Source organism: Solea solea, chromosome 3 (genome assembly GCF_958295425.1).
Source record: "Solea solea chromosome 3, fSolSol10.1, whole genome shotgun sequence".
NCBI lineage: Eukaryota > Metazoa > Chordata > Actinopteri > Pleuronectiformes > Soleidae > Solea > Solea solea.
Genome location: NC_081136.1, coordinates 23,950,611 through 23,975,612, shown reverse-complemented (window position 1 = coordinate 23,975,612; position 25,002 = coordinate 23,950,611). Strand labels below are relative to the sequence as shown.

General features: G+C 37.2%; 1 protein-coding gene across 1 annotated transcript in view; it reads right to left on the bottom strand.

Moving 5' to 3' along the window:
* Positions 1–14,622: 14,622 nt before the first annotated feature.
* The window catches only part of LOC131456232 (extracellular calcium-sensing receptor-like), a 46,784-nt gene continuing 36,404 nt past the window's right edge, over positions 14,623–25,002 (bottom strand). The window contains exons 7-9 of the mRNA XM_058624347.1: positions 15,917–16,144; positions 15,701–15,824; positions 14,623–15,622 (exon numbers count right to left, since the gene is read on the bottom strand). Of these exons, the coding sequence (XP_058480330.1) occupies positions 14,712–15,622; positions 15,701–15,824; positions 15,917–16,144 (1,263 nt within the window). The 3' untranslated portion in view covers positions 14,623–14,711. The remainder of the gene's footprint in view (positions 15,623–15,700; positions 15,825–15,916; positions 16,145–25,002) is intronic.

Genomic DNA, 25,002 nt, shown 5'->3' with positions numbered 1-25,002 from the left:
GTTCGCCAGTCCATCGCAGGGCCACACACAGATAGAGACAAACAACCATTCACTCTCACACTCACTCCTATGGTCAATTTGGAGTGTCCAATTTACCTATCCCCACATTGCATGTTTTTGGACTGTGGGAGGAAGCCGGAGAACCCGGAGAGAACCCACGCACACACGGGGAGAACATGCAAACTCCATGCAGAAAGGCCCTTGTTCCGACCGGGGCTCGAACCCGGGTCTTCTCGCTGCAAGGCGAGAGTGCTAACCACTACACCACCGTGTGGCCCTCATAGTATAGTATGTCGTCCAAAATGAGACAAAAAAGTCATAGTATAGTATGTCGTCCAAAATCGGTCAAAAATCTCATAGTATAGTATGTCGTCCAAATTTTGACAAAAAAGTCATAGTATAGTATGTCGTCCAAAATGAGACAAAAAAGTCATAGAAAAGTATGTCGTCCAAAATGGGTCAAAAATGTCATAGTATAGTATGTTCTCCAAATTTTGTCAAAAAAGTCATAGTATAGTATGTCGTCCAAAAAACTCATAGTGAAGTATCTCTCCCAAGATACACTATAATGGTGCCCAGAGCAGGTAACGAACCCATCACAATGTTGCAACTGCAACAGAGTTAACTGTTTCTAACCACTACGCCACCATGGCCCGTGAGCAATACAGCGCAATGCCATACTATAGTATGTCGTCAAAATTAATTCACAAAACTCATACTATAGGATGTCGTTCGAATTTTGCCAAATAGTCATAGAATAGTATGTCGTCCAATATCAGTCAAAAAAGTCATAGTATAGTATGTCGTCAAAATTTGGTCAAACAAGTCATACTATGGTATGTCGTCAAAATTCGGTCAAAAAAGTCATACTATAGTATGCCGTCCAAAATCGGTCAAAAAAGGCATAGTATAGTATGTCGTCCAAAATGAGACAAAAAGTCATAGTGTAGTATGTCCTCCATATTTTGACAAAAAATTCAATGTACAGCATGTCGTCCAAAATAGGTCAAAAAAGGCATAATATAGTATGTCCTCCAAAATCGGTCAAAAAACTCATAGTATAGTGTGTCGTCCACATTTTAACAAAAAAGTCATAGTATAGTATGTCGTCCAATACTGGTCAAAAAAGTCATAGTACAGTATGTCGTCCAAAATCACTCAGAAAAGTCATAGTATATAGTATGTCATCCAAAATCACTGAGAAAAGTCATAGTATAGTATGTCGTCAAAATTTGGTAAAAAAAGTCATACTATAGTATGTCATCCAAATTTTGACAAAAAAATTCATAGTATAGTATGTTGTCCAAAATGGGTCAAAAACGGCATAGTATAATATGTCATTCAAAATCACTTAGAAAAGTCATAGTATAGTATGTCGTCCAAAATCACTCAGAAAAGTCATAGTATAGTATGTCGTCCAAAAAACTCATAGTGAAGTATGTGTCCCAAGATACACTACAATGGCGTTCAGAGCAGGAACAGAACCCATCACAATGCTGTAACTGCAACAGACTTAACTGTTTCTAACCACTACGCCACCATGGCCCGTGAGCCATACAGCACAATGCCATAGTATAGTATGTGGTAAAAATTCGTCAAAAAACTCATACTATAGGATGTCGTCCAAATTATGACAAAAAAGTCATAGTATAGTATGTCGTCCAATATCGGTCAAAAAAGGCATAGTATAGTATGTCGTCCAAAATCACTCAGAAAAGTCATAGTATAGTATGTCGTCCACAATCGGTCAAAAAAGGCATAGTATAGTATGTCGTCCAAATTTTGACAAAAAAGTCATAGTATAGTATGTCGTCCAAAATGAGACAAAAAAGTCATAGTATAGTATGTCGTCCAAAATCGGTCAAAAATGTCATAGTATAGTGTGTCTTCCAAATTTTGACAAAAAAGTCATAGTATAGTATGGTGTCAAAAATCGGTCAAAAAAGTCATTGTATAGTCAGTCAGTCATCATCTACCGCTTTATCCTCAACCAGAGGGTCGCGGGGGGTGCTGTGCCAATCTCAGCTACATCGGGCGATAGGCGGGGTACACCCTGGACAGTTCGCCAGTCCATCGCAGGGCCACACACAGATAGAGACAAACAACCATTCACTCTCACACTCACTCCTATGGTCAATTTGGAGTGTCCAATTTACCTATCCCCACATTGCATGTTTTTGGACTGTGGGAGGAAGCCGGAGTACCCGGAGAGAACCCACGCACACACGGGGAGAACATGCAAACTCCATGCAGAAAGGCCCTTGTTCCAACCGGGGCTCGAACCCGGGTCTTCTCGCTGCAAGGCGAGAGTGCTAACCACTACACCACCGTGTGGCCCTCATTGTATAGTATGTCGTCCAAATTTTGACAAAAAAGTCATAGTATAGTATGTCATCCAAAATCGGTCAAAGAAGTCATAGTATAGTATGTCGTCCAAAATGAGACAAAAAGTCATAGTATAGTATGTTGTCCAAAATCACACAGAAAAGTCTTAGTATAGTATGTCGTCCAAAATGAGACAAAAAGTCATAGTATAGTATGTTGTCCAAAATCACACAGAAAAGTCTTAGTATAGTATGTCGTCCAAAATCGGTCAAAAATCTCATAGTATAGTATATCGTCCAATATCCGTCAAAAAACTCATAGTATTGTATGTCGTCCAAAAATTGGTCAAAAAAGTCATAGTATAGTATGTCGTCCAAAATGAGACAAAAAAGTCATAGAATAGTATGTCGTCCAAAATGGGTCAAAAATGTCATAGTATAGTATGTTGTCCAAAATTAGACAAAAAGTCATAGTATAGTATGTCGTCCAAAATCGGTCAAAAAAGGGCATAATATAGTATGTCCTCCAAAATCGGTCAAAAATGTCATAGTATAGTATGTTCTCCAAATTTTGTCAAAAAGTCATAGTATAGTATGTCGTCCAAAATCGGTCAAAAATCTCATAGTATAGTATGTCGTCCAAATTTTGTCAAAAAAGTCATAGTATAGTATGTCGTCCAAAATGAGACAAAAAAGTCATAGTATAGTATGTCGTCCAAAATCGGTCAAAAATGTCATAGTAAAGTATGTTCTCTGAATTTTGACAAAAAAGTCATAGTATAGTATGTCGTCCAAAATGAGACAAAAAAGTCATAGAATAGTATGTCGTCCAAAATGGGTCAAAAAAGTCATAGTATAGTATGTCGTCCAAAATGAGACAAAAAAGTCATAGAATAGTATGTCGTCCAAAATTAGACAAAAAGTCATAGTATAGTATGTCGTCCAAAATGAGACAAAAATGTCATAGTATAGTATGTTGTCCAAAATTAGACAAAAAGTCATAGTATAGTATGTCGTCCAAAATCGGTCAAAAAAGGCATAATATAGTATGTCCTCCAAAATGAGACAAAAAAGTCATAGTATAGTATGTCGTCCAAAATGGTTTAAAAAAGGCATAGAATAGTATGTCATTCAAATTTTGACAAAAAAATCATAGTATAGTATGTCGTCCAAGATGGGTCAAAAAAGTAATAGTATAGTATGTCGTCCAAATTTTGACAAAAAAGTCATAGTATAGTATGTCGTCCAAAATGAGACAAAAAAGTCATAGTATAGTATGTCGTCCAAAATGAGACAAAAAAGTCATAGAATAGTATGTCGTCCAAAATGGGTCAAAAATGTCATAGTATAGTATGTTCTCCAAAATTAGACAAAAACTCATAGTATAGTATGTCGTCCAAAAATCTCATAGTGAAGTATCTCTCCCAAGATACACTATAATGGTGTTCAGAGCAGGTAACGAACCCATCACAATGTTGCAATTGCAACAGAGTTAACTGTTTCTAACCACTACGCCACCATGGCCCGTGAGCAATACAGTGCAATGCCATACTATAGTATGTCGTCAAAATTAATTCACAAAACTCATACTATAGGATGTCGTTCGAATTTTGCCAAATAGTCATAGAATAGTATGTCGTCCAATATCAGTCAAAAAAGTCATAGTATAGTATGTCGTCAAAATTTGGTCAAACAAGTCATACTATGGTATGTCGTCCAAAATCGGTCAAAAAAGGCATAGTATAGTATGTCGTCCAAAATGAGACAAAAAGTCATAGTATAGTATGTCCTCCATATTTTGACAAAAAATTCAAAGTACAGCATGTCGTCCAAAATAGGTCAAAAAAGGCATAATATAGTATGTCCTCCAAATTTTGACAAAAAAGTCATAGTATAGTATGTCGTCCAAAATCGATCAAAAAAGTCATAGTATAGTATGTCCTCCAAAATCGGTCAAAAAACTCATAGTATAGTGTGTCGTCCACATTTTAACAAAAAAGTCATACTATAGTATGTCGTCCAATATCGGTCAAAAAAGTCATAGTACAGTATGTCGTCCAAAATCACTCAGATAAGTCATAGTATAGTATGTCATCCAAAATCACTCAGAAAAGTCATAGTATAGTATGTCGTCAAAATTTGGTAAAAAAAGTCATACTATAGTATGTCATCCAAATTTTGACAAAAAAATTCATAGTATAGTATGTTGTCCAAAATGGGTTAAAAACGGCATAGTATAATATGTCATTCAAAATCACTTAGAAAAGTCATAGTATAGTATGTCGTCCAAAATCACTCAGAAAAGTCATAGTATAGTATTTCGTCCAAAATCACTCAGAAAAGTCATAGTATAGTATGTCGTCCAAAAAACTCACAGTGAAGTATGTGTCCCAAGATACACTACAATGGCGTTCAGAGCAGGAACTGAACCCATCACAATGCTGTAACTGCAACAGACTTAACTGTTTCTAACCACTACGCCACCATGGCCCGTGAGCCATACAGCACAATGCCATAGTATAGTATGTGGTAAAAATTCGTCAAAAAACTCATACTATAGGATGTCGTCCAAATTTTGACAAAAAAGTCATAGTATAGTATGTCGTCCAATATCGGTCAAAAAAGGCATAGTATAGTATGTCGTCCAAAATCACTCAGAAAAGTCATAGTATAGTATGTCGTCCACAATCGGTCAAAAAAGGCATAGTATAGTATGTCGTCCAAATTTTGACAAAAAAGTCATAGTATAGTATGTCGTCCAAAATGAGACAAAAAAAGTCATAGTATAGTATGTCGTCCAAAATCGGTCAAAAATGTCATAGTATAGTGTGTCTTCCAAATTTTGACAAAAAAGTCATAGTATAGTATGGTGTCAAAAATCGGTCAAAAAAGTCATTGTATAGTCAGTCAGTCATCATCTACCGCTTTATCGTCAACCAGAGGGTGCTGTGCCAATCTCAGCTACATCGGGCGATAGGCAGGGTACACCCTGGACAGTTCGCCAGTCCATCGCAGGGCCACACAGATAGAGACAAACAACCATTCACTCTCACACTCACTCCTATGGTCAATTTGGAGTGTCCAATTTACCTATCCCCACATTGCATGTTTTTGGACTGTGGGAGGAAGCCGGAGTACCCGGAGAGAACCCACAAACTCCATGCAGAAAGGCCCTTGTTCCAACCGGGGCTCGGGGCACTCTCGCTGCAAGGCGAGAGTGCTAACCACTACACCACCGTGTGGCCCTCATTGTATAGTATGTCGTCCAAATTTTGACAAAAAAGTCATAGTATAGTATGTCGTCCAAAATCGGTCAAAAAAGTCATAGTATAGTATGTCGTCCAAAATCACACAGAAAAGTCTTAGTATAGTATGTCGTCCAAAATGAGACAAAAAGTCATAGTATAGTATGTCGTCCAAAATCGGTCAAAAATGTCATAGTATAGTGTGTCTTCCAAATTTTGACAAAAAAGTCATAGTATAGTATGTCGTCCAAAATGAGACAAAAAGTCATAGTATAGTATGTTGTCCAAAATCACACAGAAAAGTCTTAGTATAGTATGTCGTCCAAAATGAGACAAAAAGTCATAGTATAGTATGTCGTCCAAAATCGGTCAAAAATGTCATAGTATAGTGTGTCTTCCAAATTTTGACAAAAAAGTCATAGTATAGTATGTCGTCCAAAATGAGACAAAAAGTCATAGTATAGTATGTTGTCCAAAATCACACAGAAAAGTCTTAGTATAGTATGTCGTCCAAAATCGGTCAAAAAAGGCATAATATAGTATGTCCTCCAAAATGAGGCAAAAAAGTCATAGTATAGTATGCTGTCCAAAAATTGGTCAAAAAAGTCATAGTATAGTATGTCGTCCAAAATCGGTCAAAAAAGGCATAATATAGTATGTCCTCCAAAATGAGACAAAAAAGTCATAGTATAGTATGTTCTCCAAATTTTGTCAAAAAAGTCATAGTATAGTATGTTCAAAATTAGACAAAAACTCATAGTATAGTATGTCGTCCAAAAAACTCATAGTGAAGTATCTCTCCCAAGATACACTATAATGGTGTCCAGAGCAGGTAACGAACCCATCACAATGTTGCAACTGCAACAGAGTTAACTGTTTCTAACCACTACGCCACCATGGCCCGTGAGCCATACAGCACAATGCCATAGTATAGTATGTGGTAAAAATTCGTCAAAAAACTCATACTATAGGATGTCGTCCAAATTTTGACAAAAAAGTCATAGTATAGTATGTCGTCCAATATCGGTCAAAAAAGGCATAGTATAGTATGTCGTCCAAAATCACTCAGAAAAGTCATAGTATAGTATGTCGTCCACAATCGGTCAAAAAAGGCATAGTATAGTATGTCGTCCAAATTTTGACAAAAAAGTCATAGTATAGTATGTCGTCCAAAATGAGACAAAAAAAGTCATAGTATAGTATGTCGTCCAAAATCGGTCAAAAATGTCATAGTATAGTGTGTCTTCCAAATTTTGACAAAAAAGTCATAGTATAGTATGGTGTCAAAAATCGGTCAAAAAAGTCATTGTATAGTCAGTCAGTCATCATCTACCGCTTTATCGTCAACCAGAGGGTGCTGTGCCAATCTCAGCTACATCGGGCGATAGGCAGGGTACACCCTGGACAGTTCGCCAGTCCATCGCAGGGCCACACAGATAGAGACAAACAACCATTCACTCTCACACTCACTCCTATGGTCAATTTGGAGTGTCCAATTTACCTATCCCCACATTGCATGTTTTTGGACTGTGGGAGGAAGCCGGAGTACCCGGAGAGAACCCACAAACTCCATGCAGAAAGGCCCTTGTTCCAACCGGGGCTCGGGGCACTCTCGCTGCAAGGCGAGAGTGCTAACCACTACACCACCGTGTGGCCCTCATTGTATAGTATGTCGTCCAAATTTTGACAAAAAAGTCATAGTATAGTATGTCGTCCAAAATCGGTCAAAAAAGTCATAGTATAGTATGTCGTCCAAAATGAGACAAAAAGTCATAGTATAGTATGTTGTCCAAAATCACACAGAAAAGTCTTAGTATAGTATGTCGTCCAAAATGAGACAAAAAGTCATAGTATAGTATGTCGTCCAAAATCGGTCAAAAATGTCATAGTATAGTGTGTCTTCCAAATTTTGACAAAAAAGTCATAGTATAGTATGTCGTCCAAAATGAGACAAAAAGTCATAGTATAGTATGTTGTCCAAAATCACACAGAAAAGTCTTAGTATAGTATGTCGTCCAAAATCGGTCAAAAAAGGCATAATATACTATGTCCTCCAAAATGAGACAAAAAAGTCATAGTATAGTATGCTGTCCAAAAATTGGTCAAAAAAGTCATAGTATAGTATGTCGTCCAAAATCGGTCAAAAAAGGCATAATATAGTATGTCCTCCAAAATGAGACAAAAAAGTCATAGTATAGTATGTTCTCCAAATTTTGTCAAAAAAGTCATAGTATAGTATGTTCAAAATTAGACAAAAACTCATAGTATAGTATGTCGTCCAAAAAACTCATAGTGAAGTATCTCTCCCAAGATACACTATAATGGTGTCCAGAGCAGGTAACGAACCCATCACAATGTTGCAACTGCAACAGAGTTAACTGTTTCTAACCACTACGCCACCATGGCCCGTGAGCAATACAGTGCAATGCCATACTATAGTATGTCGTCAAAATGAATTCACAAAACTCATACTATAGGATGTCGTTCGAATTTTGCCAAATAGTCATAGAATAGTATGTCGTCCAATATCAGTCAAAAAAGTCATAGTATAGTATGTCGTCAAAATTTGGTCAAACAAGTCATACTATGGTATGTCGTCCAAAATCGGTCAAAAAAGGCATAGTATAGTATGTCGTCCAAAATGAGACAAAAAGTCATAGTATAGTATGTCCTCCATATTTTGACAAAAAATTCAAAGTACAACATGTCGTCCAAAATAGGTCAAAAAAGGCATAATATAGTATGTCCTCCAAATTTTGACAAAAAAGTCATAGTATAGTATGTCGTCCAAAATCGATCAAAAAAGTCATAGTATAGTATGTCCTCCAAAATCGCTCAAAAAACTCATAGTATAGTGTGTCGTCCACATTTTAACAAAAAAGTCATACTATAGTATGTCGTCCAATATCGGTCAAAAAAGTCATAGTACAGTATGTCGTCCAAAATCACTCAGATAAGTCATAGTATAGTATGTCATCCAAAATCACTCAGAAAAGTCATAGTATAGTATGTCGTCAAAATTTGGTAAAAAAAGTCATACTATAGTATGTCATCCAAATTTTGACAAAAAAATTCATAGTATAGTATGTTGTCCAAAATGGGTCAAAAACGGCATAGTATAATATGTCATTCAAAATCACTGAGAAAAGTCATAGTATAGTATGTCGTCCAAAATCACTCAGAAAAGTCATAGTATAGTATGTCGTCCACAATCGGTCAAAAAAGGTATAGTATAGTATGTCGTCCAAATTTTGACAAAAAAGTCATAGTATAGTATGTCGTCCAAAATGAGACAAAAAAGTCATAGTATAGTATGTCGTCCAAAATGAGACAAAAAAGTCATAGTATAGTATGTCGTCCAAAATGAGACAAAAAGTCATAGTATAGTATGTTGTCCAAAATCACTCAAAAAACTCATAGTATTGTATGTCGTCCAAAAATTGGTAAAAAAAGTCATAGTATAGTATGTCGTCCAAAATGGTTTAAAAAAGGCATAGAATAGTATGTCATTCAAATTTTGACAAAAAAAGTCATAGTATAGTATGTCGTCCAAAATCGGTCAAAAATGTCATAGTATAGTATGTTCTCCAAATTTTGTCAAAAAAGTCATAGTATAGTATGTCGTCCAAGATGGGTCAAAAATCTCATAGTATAGTATGTCGTCCAAATTTTGACAAAAAAGTCATAGTATAGTATGTCGTCCAAAATGAGACAAAAAAGTCATAGTATAGTATGTCGTCCAAAATGAGACAAAAAAGGCATAGAATAGTATGTCATTTAAATTTTGACAAAAAAAGTCATAGTATAGTATGTCGTCCAAAATCGGTCAAAAATGTCATAGTATAGTATGTTCTCCAAATTCTGTCAAAAAAGTCATAGTATAGTATGTCATCCAAGATGGGTCAAAAAAGTAATAGTATAGTATGTCGTCCAAAATCGGTCAAAAATTTCATAGTATAGTATGTTCTCTGAATTTTGACAAAAAAGTCATAGTATAGTATGTCGTCCAAAATGAGACAAAAAAGTCATAGAATAGTATGTCGTCCAAAATGGGTCAAAAATGTCATAGTATAGTATGTTCTCCAAAATTTGTCAAAAAAGTCATAGCATAGTATGTCGTACAAAATTAGACAAAAAGTCATAGTATGTCGTCCAAAAAACTCATAGTAAAGTATCTCTCCCAAAATACACTATAATGGTGTCCAGAGCAGGTAACGAACCCATCACAATGTTGCAACTGCAACAGAGTTAACTGTTTCTAACCACTACGCCACCATGGCCCATGAGCAACACAGCGCAATGTCGTCAAAATTAATTCACAAAACTCATACTATAAGATGTCGTTCGAATTTTGCCAAATAGTCATAGTATAGTATGTCGTCCAAAATGAGACAAAAAGTCATAGTATAGTATGTCCTCCATATTTTGACAAAAAATTCAAAGTACAGCATGTCGTCCAAAATAGGTAAAAAAAGGCATAATATAGTATGTCCTCCAAATTTTGTCAAAAAACTCATAGTATAGTGTGTCGTCCACATTTTAACAAAAAAGTCATAGTATAGTATGTCGTCCAATATCGGTCAAAAAAGTCATAGTACAGTATGTCGTCCAAAATCATTTAGAAAAGTCATAGTATAGTATGTCATCCAAAATCACTCAGAAAAGTCATAGTATAGTATGTCATCCAAAATCACTCAGAAAAGTCATACTATAGTATGTCATCCAAATTTTGACAAAAAAATTCATAGTATAGTATGTTGTCCAAAATGGGTCAAAAACGGCGTATGTCGTCCAAAATCATTTAGAAAAGTCATAGTATAGTATGTCATTCAAAATCACTTAGAAAAGTCATAGTATAGTATGTCATCCAAAATCACTCAGAAAAGTCATAGTATAGTATGTCGTCCAAAAAACTCATAGTGAAGTATGTGTCCCAAGATACACTACAATGGCGTTCAGAGCAGGAACTGAACCCATCACAATGCTGTAACTGCAACAGACTTAACTGTTTCTAACCACTACGCCACCATGGCCCGTGAGCCATACAGCACAATGCCATAGTATAGTATGTGGTAAAAATTCGTCAAAAAACTCATACTATAGGATGTCGTCCAAATTTTGACAAAAAAGTCGTAGTATAGTATGTCGTCCAATATCGGTCAAAAAAATCATAGTATAGTATGTCATCCAAAATCACTCAGAAAAGTCATAGTATAGTATGTCGTCCAATATCAGTCAAAAAAATCATAGTATAGTATGTCATCCAAAATCGGTCAAAAAAGGCATAGTATAGTATGTCGTCCAAAATCCCTCAGAAAAGTCATAGTATAGTATGTCGTCCAAAATCGGTCAAAAAAGGCATAGTATAGTATGTCGTCCAAAATGAGACAAAAAGTCATAGTATAGTATGTCGTCCAAAATCGGTCAGAAAAGTCATAGTATAGTATGTCGTCCAAAGTAGGTCAAAAAAGTCATAGTATAGTATGTCGTCCAAAATCGTTCAAAAAAGTCATAGTATAGTATGTCGTCCAAAATGGGTCACAAAAGTAATAGCATGTCGTCCAAATAGGGTTAAAAAAGTCATAGTATAGTGTGTCTTCAAAATTTGGACAAAAAAGTCATAGTATAGTATATCGTCCAAATTTTGACAAAAAAGTCACAGTACAGTATGTCGTCAAAATTCGGTCAAAAAAGTCATAGTATAGTATATCGTCCAAATTTTGACAAAAAAGTCATAGTATAGTATGTCGTCCAATATCGGTCAAAAAAGTCATAGTATAGTATGTCATCCAAAATCACTCAGAAAAGTCATAGTATAGTATGTCATCAAAATTCGGTCAAAAAAGTCATACTATAGTATGTCGTCCAAATTTTGACAAAAAAATTCATAGTATAGTATGTCGTCCAAAATCAGTCAGAAAAGTCCTAATATAGTATGACGTCCAAAATGAGGCAAAAAAGTCATAGTATAGTATGTCGTCAAAAATCGGTCAAAAAGGGCATAGTATAGTATGTCGTCAAAAATCGGTCAAAAAAGGCATAGTATAGTATGTCATCCAAAATCACTCAGAAAAGTCATATTATAGTATGTTGTCCAAAATCACTCAGAAAAGACATAGTATAGTATTTCGTCCAAATTTTGACAAAAAAATTCATAGTATAGTATGTCGTCCAATATCGGTCAAAAAAGTCATAGTATAGTATGTCATCCAAAATCACTCAGAAAAGTCATAGTATAGTATGTCGTCCACATTTTGACAAAAAAATTCATAGTATAGTATGTCGTCCAAAATTACTCAAAAAAGTCATAGTATAGTATGTCGTCCAAAATCGGTCAAAAAAGTCATAGTACAGTATGTCATCCAAAATCATTAAGAAAAGTCATAGTATAGTATGTCGTCCAAAATGGGTTAAAAAAAAAGCATAGAATAGTATGTCATTCAAATTTTGATAAAAAAAAGTCATATATAGTATGTCGTCCAATATGAGACAAAAAGTCATAGTATAGTATGTCGTCCAAAATAAGACAAAAGAGGCATACTATAGTATGTCATCCAAAATCGGTCAAAAAAGTCATAGTATAGTATGTGGTCCAAAATCGGTCAAAAAAATCATAGTAAGTATGTCGTCCAAATTTTGACAAAAAAGTCATAGTATAGTATGTTGTCCAAAATCGATCAAAAAAGTCATAGTATAGTATCTCGTCTAACTACATATTATGACTTGAAATGGCATATATACACACTGTAAGTATTTACATTAATCATACATACAGTCAACATATAGACTTAGGTTTCATCAGCGCTGTTTCCCTCACAGACTTACCCGTAGCAGTGAGACTTTTGTGGCTCTGAGGTAAAAGACAGGTCAGGATTAGTTGAAAGGAAGTTGACTGTAAACACTCCACCTAGAATCACATCTCCAGTTTTGTGCATCCCATTTAAATGAAACTGTCCCTTTAATTGACAAGAGGAGGAATAAAGAGAGGAGGACACAGCAGAGGACAAGCAAAAATACAACATTAGGAACATGAGGTTCTGAAGCTGTAGGGGCAGGGCCCACAATAAATCCCATCTGATACTGACTTTGTAGAAATCATTATTAATGTTTTCCTTTGGTATTTTGATGTTTGATTGTAGAAATTAGAAAATGAAAAGACACAACTCAGAATATTAGTAATACTATTTATTTAAAAAATTACATTTTACAGTGCCTACACTTCAAACAAACAAACATTTTCTTCATTAAAACACTTAGATACTCAATGTGTTGCGAGCATTTGTCCAATTACATAAAAAGCTTTTGAATTTTTCTCGAAGCCTCCTCTGTGTTATTTATTTTCTTAATTTTCATTTCAAATGTTAAATATAGTTTATAAATATCTACAACTAAACTTTAACCAAGTACCCCCACCCTTTGTTTTCTTGTTTACATAATTTTAATATAATTTAAAACAGTTTTTGTCACAGAAAACTTGCCCCAATTCACCCCTCAGTTACTCGAAGTTACTTATTTTTACCAATAGATGTCAGTAGTGACTTGGCACAGCAGAGAATCGAGTGCACAGCTGAGACTTGTTTTGTTTTGTTCCTGGTGAGGAAAAAATGCATAAGCACCAGGAAAAGAAAAAAAAATAAGATTAATCTCACTGTTGGTAGCAGGTTCTTTGTGTTTCAAAATGTTAACTGTGATAAAAAAGACCTGTAACTTATGCTTGCCTCCAATGCTAATTCAGGCCAACCATATTAGTTGTGCATATATGCAGCCTTGTATTATTGCTGGTGACCTGACTGTACAGTGGATACACATGGAATGGTTCATGTATTCAATTTAATTTCCATATGTGCGTGTGGGTAATTCAATAACAATATAATATCTTGAATTGTAATATAACAGTGGTGAAATATCCATCAAGTTAACATTTATTCATTGCTTGAACACAATTTGTGGTACAACACATTTTATCCTCAGATGTGTAATGGAACTGTACCAAATAATGAACTTTTCTGAACATCTATCAACCGACTGACTGGCAAATAATGAGCTATTCCACACATCCACCAATACTGTAAACTGATTGCCAATTAATTAACTGTTCTAAACCTCCACAAACAAACTGACTGCCAAATAACGAGCTATTCTATGCAGCCACCAACAGACTGACTGCAAAATAATGAGCTATTCACTATATCCACTGACAGATTTTCTGTCAAATAATGAGCTTTCCAAGCTTACCAACAGACTGACTGCCAAAAAGTGAGCTTCTCCATACATCCACCATTAGACTGCCTGCAAAATAATGAGCTGGTATCGCTATCCACCATTTATATACACATTAAATCAAACGCCATTTCAAATGTTCCGAAATTAAAAATAGGCTGTTTACAATAACCCCCACCACTCATTGGTTGTGCCAAATAGATTTACATATATCGAATTTGAAATCCATTAACCTTGGCCTATGTGTGTGTTTTCATTTTCCTGTAGCTGTTTTCAATCACACATCATATTACAAGTTAGAAACATATACTTTGTGGAAAATCATGGTATCAAATTATACTTTATAAAATAGATTTAAAATAGTTAAGGCCTGATTTTTCATAATAAACTCTGCATTGTTAGCTGAGAAAAATATGTAAAAGAAAAAAACTAAAAAAAATGAACTCGACCCCTGTTATTATATATTTTTCAAAATTTCCTACATGGATGCAGTAATTTCTGAGTCATGCAAGAATAAATGTATCTGACCACCTGACAATTGCTTTGATTAGATTTGCACATGGACTAAGGGAATTGGAAAAAAAAGTGTCCTGTAGTTTATAATGTAATTTGGATTCAAAACATTTATTTACAATTTATTTATTTATTTATTTCGGTCATGACATTTAGATCACTCATCACATAACATTGCAGTTCACACAATATACATAACCAAAAGGGAAAGCGGGAGAAGCAAAGCTTAACTCGTCCCGACCCTATTATCATCATACATTTCATTTCCTCTTTTTTTTTTTTTATGACATTTTGACAAAGAAAACATGTTTCAGCATCAATCAACCAATTCTCTTGTGACATAATATTAATATCAGTATTAAAAGGTCATTCTACTTGTAACCTTTTATGTAGACTGTAGTTGCAATTTTTATGACCCAATGCCTCGACCCATAATGGCCTTTTTTGTGTTTCTCTCTGGTCTCAACAAGATTATGTAACATTTTGGTCCAAACAGCGCCACCAAGAGGCCAAAACTGGAGGCCAGGATGGCAAATACCTCCACTGCATCTGCATATTTGCCTGGTGAGCTGATGTAAGAAGGTACAAAGGCCACCCACACTGCACAGAAGATCAGCATGCTGAAAGTGATGAGTTTGGCCTCATTGAAACTGTCTGGAAGATTCCTTGCTAGAAAAGCTAACAAACAACTGAGAACAGCCAGTAAACCAATATAACCAAGTAAAACTGCAAAACCAACTGTGGACCCAACTATACACTCATAAACTATCTTGTCACTGTGATACTGGGTGTTTTTATGAGGCATTGGTGAAGCAGAGACAAGCCAGGCAGTGCAGATTGCTGCTTGAACAGAAGTCAGAACCAGAACTGTCCCTCTCTGCTGCGTAGCACCAAACCACTTCAGACTGGACTCACCTCCTGGTTTGGAGGCCCTGAACACAGCCAGAACCACCATGGTTTTCACCAGGATACATGAGACACAAAGCACAAAGCTGATGCCAAATGCTGCATGTCTTAGTTGGCAAGTCCATAATCTGGGTCGTCCAATGAAAAGCAACGAACACAAGAAACACAATTTGAGTGACACCAAGAGAAGAAAACTGAGTTCTGAATTGTTGGCACGAACTATAGGTGTGCTGTGATGATGGATGAAGATGCCCAGAACAACAACACAGACAAATGTGCCAAACAGTGAGGTGGTTGTCAAGCAGATACCCAGAGGCTCATGGTAGGAGAGGAACTCTGTTTTCTTAGGAACACAGTGGTCACGCTGGGGGCTGGACCAGAAATCTTCTGGACAACTGGTGCACTCCATGGAGTCTGAGAAAAGAGGGAAAGTGATGAGAAACATGTTTATACAACTTTTCTGAACTGTAAAGTTTAAAACTTTATACTCACCATTCGTATTGCTGATCTCTCCCTCAGAACAAGGGACACAGTCAAAACAACACTCAGGTTCCCCCTTCTTTCTGACCATGCGAGTTCCGGGAGGACAGCTCTCACTGCACACTGACCGAGGAGGCTGTGTGGATAAAAATCAGTATCTGTTAGTTATCTGTAATGATTAAGGTAAATGATTAAGGTAAATGATTAAGGTAAAAAGTAAGAAGTAACCTGTTTGGATTTGAAGTTCCAGAAGATTTTGTCTTCATCCAGTGTGAGTTCTTCACCTTTGAATGCTGACCTCTTAACCTCACCCACGTTCTGAACTTTAGTTTTTCCATCAGGGAGCCACACCCAGTTCATGATGTCATAAATTGGTAAGGCATCACCATTCTCATCAAATGACACTTGATCACCAAATGTTGTTGTGAAATTGACTTTTTCCAAGTAATGCATAATCTATGAAAATCCAGATTAGGGACAAAGGGAAAAATGAAATTGATTACTATTTTGTAAAGTATAACTTATGACCACAGTAAATACAGGAGTGTTTAATATTTAAAAATATACATGAACATGACATGAACATAAATTACTGATTGAAAAACTGTTTGTATTAAAGCATTAAAAGTATAGTGCTGTCTGTACACACAATTCCACTCTATAAATAGAATACCCAAAGTAGGATCCATTGATCTGGCTTCTACTGCTTTATCCTCCACATGAGGGTCACAGGGGTTCCTGGGGTACACCCTGGACAGGTGCCAGTCCATCACAGGGCCACATAGAGACAAGCAACCATCCACTCAAACGCTCACACCTACTTTCAATTTAGAGTGTCTAATTTGCCTAATCCCTACTTCTTACTAAAACTACTGATTGAGTCTTTTTTTATTCAATTGTTAAAGGTGTACTTATTTCTACACACTAAATTTCCCTCTATGAAGAATAACAGAAGTAGGATTTGATCTATAATTTCTTTACAGTACACACTCCAAATAAAATACAAAGGATTTAGTGAAACAAAGACTTGAGTGTAAACTGATATCTCACCTGCCATGGCTCCAGTCTTTGTAAATGAGCACAGCTGTTGTTGCTGAAAGGTCCTCTCCCTGGCTCACACTGCAGCATGTCATCAAGAGCATATGCCAGAGCGTACACAGCCTTATACACATTATACTCTAGCCTGAGTTTTGAAACATCCAAGAACTCAGTCTCCACATTCTCTAGAACTTCCTGTTCAGTGCATAATTCTCCTCCAGCTTCCACCCAACCTGCTGGAGGTGGTGCAAATCTACACTGAAATGTGTGTTCCCAAAACTGATTCACCTGCAATGTAGTTCATCTTAATTGGATTTCAATATATTGTTTTTCTTAAAGATACCAAATCAGAGGGAAACTCTCACCAGGCTGTTTCCATCTGTGTTATTGTGATGTAGGTCAGGACGCATTTGTAACAGGAAGTCTTTGAGCCCTGGTATTTCTCCTCGACGGATGGCGATGCCCAGTGTTCCACCCAGGTACGGCATGAGGTGAGGAGTCTGGAGTGAAGGGCCTGTTGTCCAGGCTTCACTGGCCATCCACTGCAAGCCTGTCACATTCTGTCTCGCCACCTATACATGGCAACAATGTTAGAATGACCCTTTAAGGTACTGGATGATAAATGATGGATGGCGAGGTAAGATGGCTAAAAAAATGATGGTTATTTCTGCACATAAAATCACTGCACACACGGGAGCAATTATCCTGCGTTCTGACCAGCAACACAGATAAATGTAAAATGGTGCCTTTTCATACTGTCCCTGATTGACAGCTCTGGTACTATCATAATTATAATACCTAAACATTTCCATAAGCAGGTAACATTTCTATAAACAAGGCAATCAGAGATGGCAGACTTCACCCCATTCACACAACACTCCCACTCTGTGTGGTGAAGTAATAAAGACCATTATTTTTAACATGTTTTTGTTGCTTTTATCAAAAAAACCAAACCACACAAACACAATTTTATGTAAAAAAAAACACACTAACAACTACCACAATTCCCCCCTCTTCTGTCCCGGAACCATAGTAATTGTTGCTCTCTCAGGGACTCATTTACTTGAACACCCTACTGCACACAAAGCTAGAAGAGGTGAGTATCTTGCCAAACCTCTTACATTTGTTAAAACTAGTACCCCAAATTAATACAATATTTAACACAGAACCTAATGACTTCCATCATTTATTCAGTCAAACTGCACAAATGTTGTTTTCTGTTCTTATACAATTTTTTTTTTCAAAAGGAGCTGAGTGGCCACCAAAATACCTGCCACACAACACACAATTATGTAAAAATAAAGGTTTTCAATCAATACAAACATATTTAGTAAATACCAATAATTAAAATATTTGATAGAAAATGTGCAAAAAGTGCCATTAATGATGTGCAATGTCAAGCAAAATGTTAAAAATGCAATGAAACCAAAACCCAAATAGTGCAAGTTGACTTTGTTACAAACAAGTATATAGCTATAATATTATTATTAATGAAATTAATGTTTTGTCGTAGTCTAAAAGGACTGACCTCTTCCATGAGATTAATCATGTGACTCTCATGTGCAAACACAATCACCACTCGAGCTGTAGATTTCCTCATCACATCCACTATTCTCCTTAGTTCAGCAGGGTCGTCACCCCGGGGCAAAATCTCTGTGTAAGCCAGACAACCTCCACTAGCTGGACCCAGATCAGAGTGAAAGGATCGGGCAGCGTGAAATCCATAATCATCATCACTGATGAGCAGACCTGCCCAAGTCCAACCAAAGCCTTTTAGAATCTGAATCATAGCATTCACCTATGTGGACACAGAGCAGAGGGATTAGTGCACAGGCTGAAATTATCTTTCACTCGATGTTCTTGCACTTAATTGATCTCATTTAGAATTTGTTGATAGATTTACCTGAAAGTCGTCACTCGGGATCGTCCTGAAGAAAGATGGGAACTTTGGTCGGTCACTCAGGCAGGAACATGTGGCAAAATAACTCACCTGCAAAACACACAGACTGAAAATTCTAAAAAATATATTTTATAGTAGATCACTCATTTTCATATAATGACCTTTTTTTTTTAGAATCTAAAGAATTTAATTTAATTTAGTTAAACTTACCAGAGGCACCATGTACAAACCTAAGACTGTGGATATGGCAATGGAACGTGTGGAAGAAGAATCACCCACAATCCCTACGACTGGAGGAGTTCCTACACAGCTCTCCTCTAATGTAACTTGCTCTTCTTGACCACTGACTAAGGACAGGGCTGCACGAAATCCAATTCTTAGTTTTTCACAGTTATCATACAGACTGTATCCCAGAGTCACATTAGGCAGCAGGTTGGAGTTTCTGTTGATCTCATCAATAGCAAAGGCCATGGTCTGAGCCTGTCTGAATCCTATAATATCAAAACTAATAACATAACACACACAAGTGTTTACTATAAATACATTATTGCTAAGTAATAGCGACATTTCCACAACTACATATTATGAATTCAGTCAGATAAATAGTTCAACAATAATACTTAAATGTGATGGCAAAAATTGTAGTATGATTAAAAATACCATATAAATTTACACTGCAAATAATTAACATTAATGCACAATCTACTAATAGACTTTTTTTTATCAGCTATGTGTTGTTTCCTTCACAGACTCACCCATAGCAGTGAGACTGTTGTGGCTCTGAGGTAAAAGACAGGTCAGTATCAGCTGAAAAGAAATGAATTAGGAAAATCCCACCTAGAATCACATCTCCAGTTTTGTGCATCCCATTTAAATTAAAATGTCCCTTTAACTGACAAGAAGAGGAATATAGAGAAGAGGACACAGCAGAGTAAAAGCAGAAATACAATATTAGGAAGATGAGGTTGGTGTCTAAATATGTCCTCATGACTTTCCTCTGGCTCATCTCCTTTTCTGAGTGCAGTCTTATCACAATATCACCACATTTTATTGATGGTGCCAATGTTGATTCATCTTTTAACACCACCCATCAGTGCAGAGGAGGAAGTGAAGCTGTAGGGGCAGGGCCCAAAATAAATCCCATCTGATACTGATTTGTACTAAATGACATTGCAGAAAGGATTATTATTGATTCCCTTTGTTATTTGGTTGCTACTGAATGAAAAGCCACAACCCAGAACACTAGTAACCCTTAGAGCCCTATGCCTATTTTTTAGGTGTCTGCTCAAAGATTGAGCATACCCATAATGAACAAAATATATCTCTGCAACCACAGGGTCTATTTGAATACTTTTGGTGTCATAGTAAAGGGAACACTTGTGAGCTTTGTGTGTGTTACTAGTTAAGAACAAATGAAGTCGGCACACAGCACTAATAAAAGAAATTGAGGTTTGCCTAATAAAAAAAATCATTTGGAAAAATCTTTGGAATGATGCAGCTGCAGCTCTAAACCTCTATCTAATACTGTATCTAATATATATATATATATAGATATATATATGTAAAAGATTAAAACATAAAAAGACGGCATCACATAAAAGCAAGTCTATAAAAATGAGTTTTAAGAAGAGATTTAAAAGATGACACTGCGTTCGCAAGCTTTATCTCCATGGGCAGGCCGTTCCAAAGCCGAGGCGCTCTGACGGAGTAAGCGCAGTCAATCCTGATTTTTAGCCTCGGAACAGTTAAGAGAGACCCGCCCGCAGATCTAAGGGAACAGGCTCGTATGGGGTCAGCATGTCAGTGATGTATTCAAGGGCTAGACCTTGACGAGCCTTAAAAGTGATCAGTAAAATCTTAAAATCAACAGGGAGCCAGTGGAGTGAAGCCAAGATTGGAGTAATGTGATGCCGTCTTTTAAAACCGGTAAGAAGCCTGGCTGCTGAGTTTTGAAGCAGCTGGATTTATGATTGATGCCGGATAGAAGGGAGTTACAGTAATCTACAGTAAGCAGGAGAATATGAGAGCGTCGACTAATATTTCTAAATCAGGCTGTGATAGAATATTTTTGATTTTGGAAATGGTTCCGATATGGAGGAAGCAAGACTGTTTATGTGAGGAGTGAAGGTAAAATCTGAATCAAAGGTGACACCTAAGGTTTTGGCAGTTGGCTTTATGTTACTGGATAATGGACTGGACTGATGTGACTGGAGATGGTGTTTGGCGGGTTATACAGTAATATTTCTGATTTGGAGTTGTTTAATTGGAGGAAGTTATGGGCCATTCAGCGGTTCACATCTTTTAGACAGTCTAAAACAGCAACCAGGCTTCTCGGGTCGTTGGGTCTCAGCGGGAGGTATATCTGCGTGTCGTCAGCATAGCAGTGGAAAGAGACATTATGCCACAGGATGATTTGGCCGAGTGGGAGCATATAAATAGAAAATAAAATTGGACCTAAATAGAACCCTGCGGTACACGTAGGCTATTTGGGTTGTAGAGGACGAGTGGTTGCCTATGGTGACCGCACAGGTTCTGTTAAAAAGGTAAGAGCAAAACCAACCAAGTGCTGTGTCCCTGATACCAACCCAGGATTTAAGACGTTCAATTAAAAAGTTGTGATCTATAGTATCAAAAGCGGCGCTTAAGTCTAAAAGTATTAAGATAGCGCTCTCTCCTCTTTCTGTGGTTAAAAAGCAGGTCGTAAAGCTCTAAAACTGGATTGAAATTTCTCAAATAAATTATTTTGTGCCATAAAAGATAAAAGTAGGGAGGAAACGACTTTTTCTAAAACTTTTGATAAAAAGGGAAGTATAGAAATTGGTCTAAAATTGTTAAAATCAGTGGGTCTAGGTTGGCTTTCTTTAAAAGAGGTTGGACCTCAGCATGCTTAAAAGCAGAGGGAAAAATACCATGGGTTAAGGAACTATTTACAATGGATAAAATACTGGGTCAAAGTTAAGAAATGTGGTGGGAATAAAATCAAGGCTGTACGTGGTTGGTTTCATGTCTGCTAAAATGTCTGATAGGAAAGAAAGTGAAACAGGTTGAAAATCGCTAAAATGTGTAAAAATATCTCTACTGGTGGATGAAATGCTGTCTGGGGGGGTGATCTGTTGCCTAATAAAATTGACCGTCTTTAAAAGACTGTAAAAACTCATCACAGGTCTTTTGTGTTTCATCATTAAAATAAGAAGGCGAGGGGGAGGTGACTAAATCTAAAACCTTAAATAACACTCTGGGGTTTTAACGGTTCTCTAAAATCAGGTTGGAAAAATAGGCGTTCTTTTACTGCATTTTGGTATCTTTCCATATTTCCTTAAAAACACGAATGCCGGTCTTTTTCCAATTTCTTAAATTTTTTTTACATTCTCTTTTAAGTTAATGTGTAAAATTGTTGTGCCAGGGATGTGGATTACAATTCTTCTTTTTCATTTTAAAAGGGGCAACTAAATCCAGAACAGAAAGACATGTTTGGTTAAAATAAGAGACCAGTTCCTTTGTACAGTATTACAATTTTGGTTAAGAGCACTAAAAGAAGCAGAGGTAAAAAGTTCAGAAAACTTAAACGCAGACAGAGAGGTAAAAACTCAGCGGCGGACAGTTATGTCCTGATCTGCATTTAAAACGGTTAAAACCACATTGAATAAAATGGCTTTATGATCGAAAATACATACACCCAAGTGTCACACCCAGGTTCCTTGTGGTATGAGAAGGAGCGACCACAGAGTTGTCGAGGGTGATGGTTAGATCTGTGGTGGGAGAGCCCTTTCCTGGGAGAAAAATAAACTCAGTCTTGTCGAGATTGAGTTTCAGGTGATGGTCAGACATCCACTGAGAGATGTCGGTCAGACAAGCGGAGATCCGTTCTGCTACATGTGTGTCGGAGCTGGGAAAAGAGAGAATGAGTTGGGTGTCATCGGCGTAGCTGTGATAGGAAAAACCATGAGAGAGAATAACAGAACCAAGAGAGTTGGTGTATAGAGAGAAGAGGAGAGGGCCCAAGACAGAACCCTGAGGGACCCCAGTAGCTAGAGGACAGGGTTCCGACACAGATCCTCTCCAGGTTACTCTGTATGTTCGGTTTTGAAGATAGGACGAGAGTAGGGTAAGTGCAGAGCCTGAGACACCTAGTTCTTGAAGGGAGGAAGTAAGGATCTGGTGGTTAACTGTGTCAAACACTGCAGAAAGATCCAAGAGGATGAGCACAGAGGAGAGAGAGGCAGCGCTGGCAGTGTGGAGTTGCTCAGTGACAGCAAGAAGTGCAGTTTCGGTCGAGTGACCTGCTTTAAAACCAGACTGAAGAGGATCAAGAAGGTTGTTCCGGTGAAGGTAGGAGAGTTGATTAAAGATAGCAGCAAACTCCTGAATAAAAACACTGTTTGGTCTTGGGGGTCTGTAAATTATTAGAATTAAAACTGGAGTGTTTGAGTTTATCATGAAACCAAGGTGTTCAAATGAAGTAAAAGCATTATAAAAAAAAGGGGTACATTTAAAAGTATTTCTAAAAATGACAGCAACCCCCCCGCCCTGCCCAGATAGACAGGGTTGATGTAAATACTTGTAATCTGGTGGGGTTGCTTCAAACAGTGTGCCAGGTTTCTGTGATGATAAAAAAGTCCAACATATTAAAAGTAATAAAATCTTGAAATAAAAAGGACTTATTGTTCAGGGAACCAACATTTAATAGACAGAAGTTAACTGGAGAGGATGGGGAGTTGCTGGCAGAACACCGCGGAGTTTTCAGGGGGATCCGAATGAGATTTTTATTGTGTCCATGGTGAGAAATGATGGTTGCCTGAGATGTGCTGTGTCGATGGGGGGGTCTATGGCTGATGATGGTGGGTATGGGGAGAAACTCTGGTGATACTGTTGGTCACAGGTGTGGCTGGTAGGGGGAGCTAGTGGGGGAGAATGTAGACTGGGAGAGTGGAGGTGATGGATGTTCCGGGTGGGAGAAGGCATGTGAGGTAAACAGTCACGCACGTGAATGTGATTGAACAGCATGGAGAATGTTTGCAGTTAGCATGCTGCTACCCATCCAGTTTGGGTGAATGCCGTCGGGTTTAAAAAAGGAGGAACGGTCCTAAAATAAATTAAAATTGTCAATAAAACCAAAGTTAAGAGCTGTGCATGTGCACTGGAGCCAGGTGTGGAGACTGAGGATTTCTGCTAAAACGACCTGTTCCACGGCCGAGCGAGGGAGTGGGACCAGAAATACAAACAAACGGACTTCCCGCAGGACCTTAAAAAGCTAAAAAGATCATTAAAATATTTTTTTATTATTTACTACCTATTTATCTATTTTATATCCTTTGCACTGAACATTGTTCCTTTGCACTGAACATTGTTCCTTTTTTCATTACCTGTACTTTTTCACGTACTTGACACTTGGTTGCTGCTATAATTTTGTTGTACATGTGCAAGGACAATTAAAGGTTTCTGATTTCTGATTGTAGGACTGCTGACGAGCAGTGTTGCACATCCCAAAGTGGAGGAAGGGAGTGAGATGCATCTTAATTGTCTGTCCATTGAGCAGGGCATTGAAAGAATCATACACATTCATAGACTTTAATTGCACACTGGAAAAGAGAAAAGTCATTTAAAAAAGTGTTCATGAAGTTGTTTTACATTTAAATGCATTTTTTTACCATTAATATTTTTACATTTACATAGTTAGTGAAATATAAATTAAAACATTATTTTAGCTGCATTTGTGTGTATATTTTTTTCTGGCAGTTTTTATGACCCAATGCCTCGACCCATCACAGCTTTCTTTGTGTTTCTCTCTGGTCTCAACAGGATTATGTAACATTTGGGTCCAAACAGCGCCACCAAGAGGCCAAAGCTGGAGGCCAAAATGGCAAATACCTCCACTGCATCTGCATATTTGCCTGGTGAGCTGATGTAAGCAGGGATAAAGGCCACCCACACTGCACAGAAGATCAGCATGCTGAAAGTGATGAGTTTGGCCTCATTGAAACTGTCTGGAAGATTCCTTGCTAGAAAAGCTAACAAACAACTGAGGACAGCCAGTAAACCAATATAACCAAGTAAAACTGCAAATCCAACTGTGGACCCAACAACACACTCATAAACTATCTTGTCACTGTGATACTGGGTGTTTTTATGAGGCACTGGAGAAGCAGAGACAAGCCAGACAGTGCAGATTGCTGCTTGAACAGAAGTCAGAACCAGAACTGTCCCTCTCTGCTGCATAGCACCAAACCATTTCAGACTGGACTCACCTCCTGGTTTGGAGGCCCTGAACACAGCCAGAACCACCATGGTTTTCACCAGAATACATGAGACACAAAGCACAAAGCTGATACCAAATGCTGCATGTCTTAGTTGACAAGTCCATAATCTGGGTCGTCCA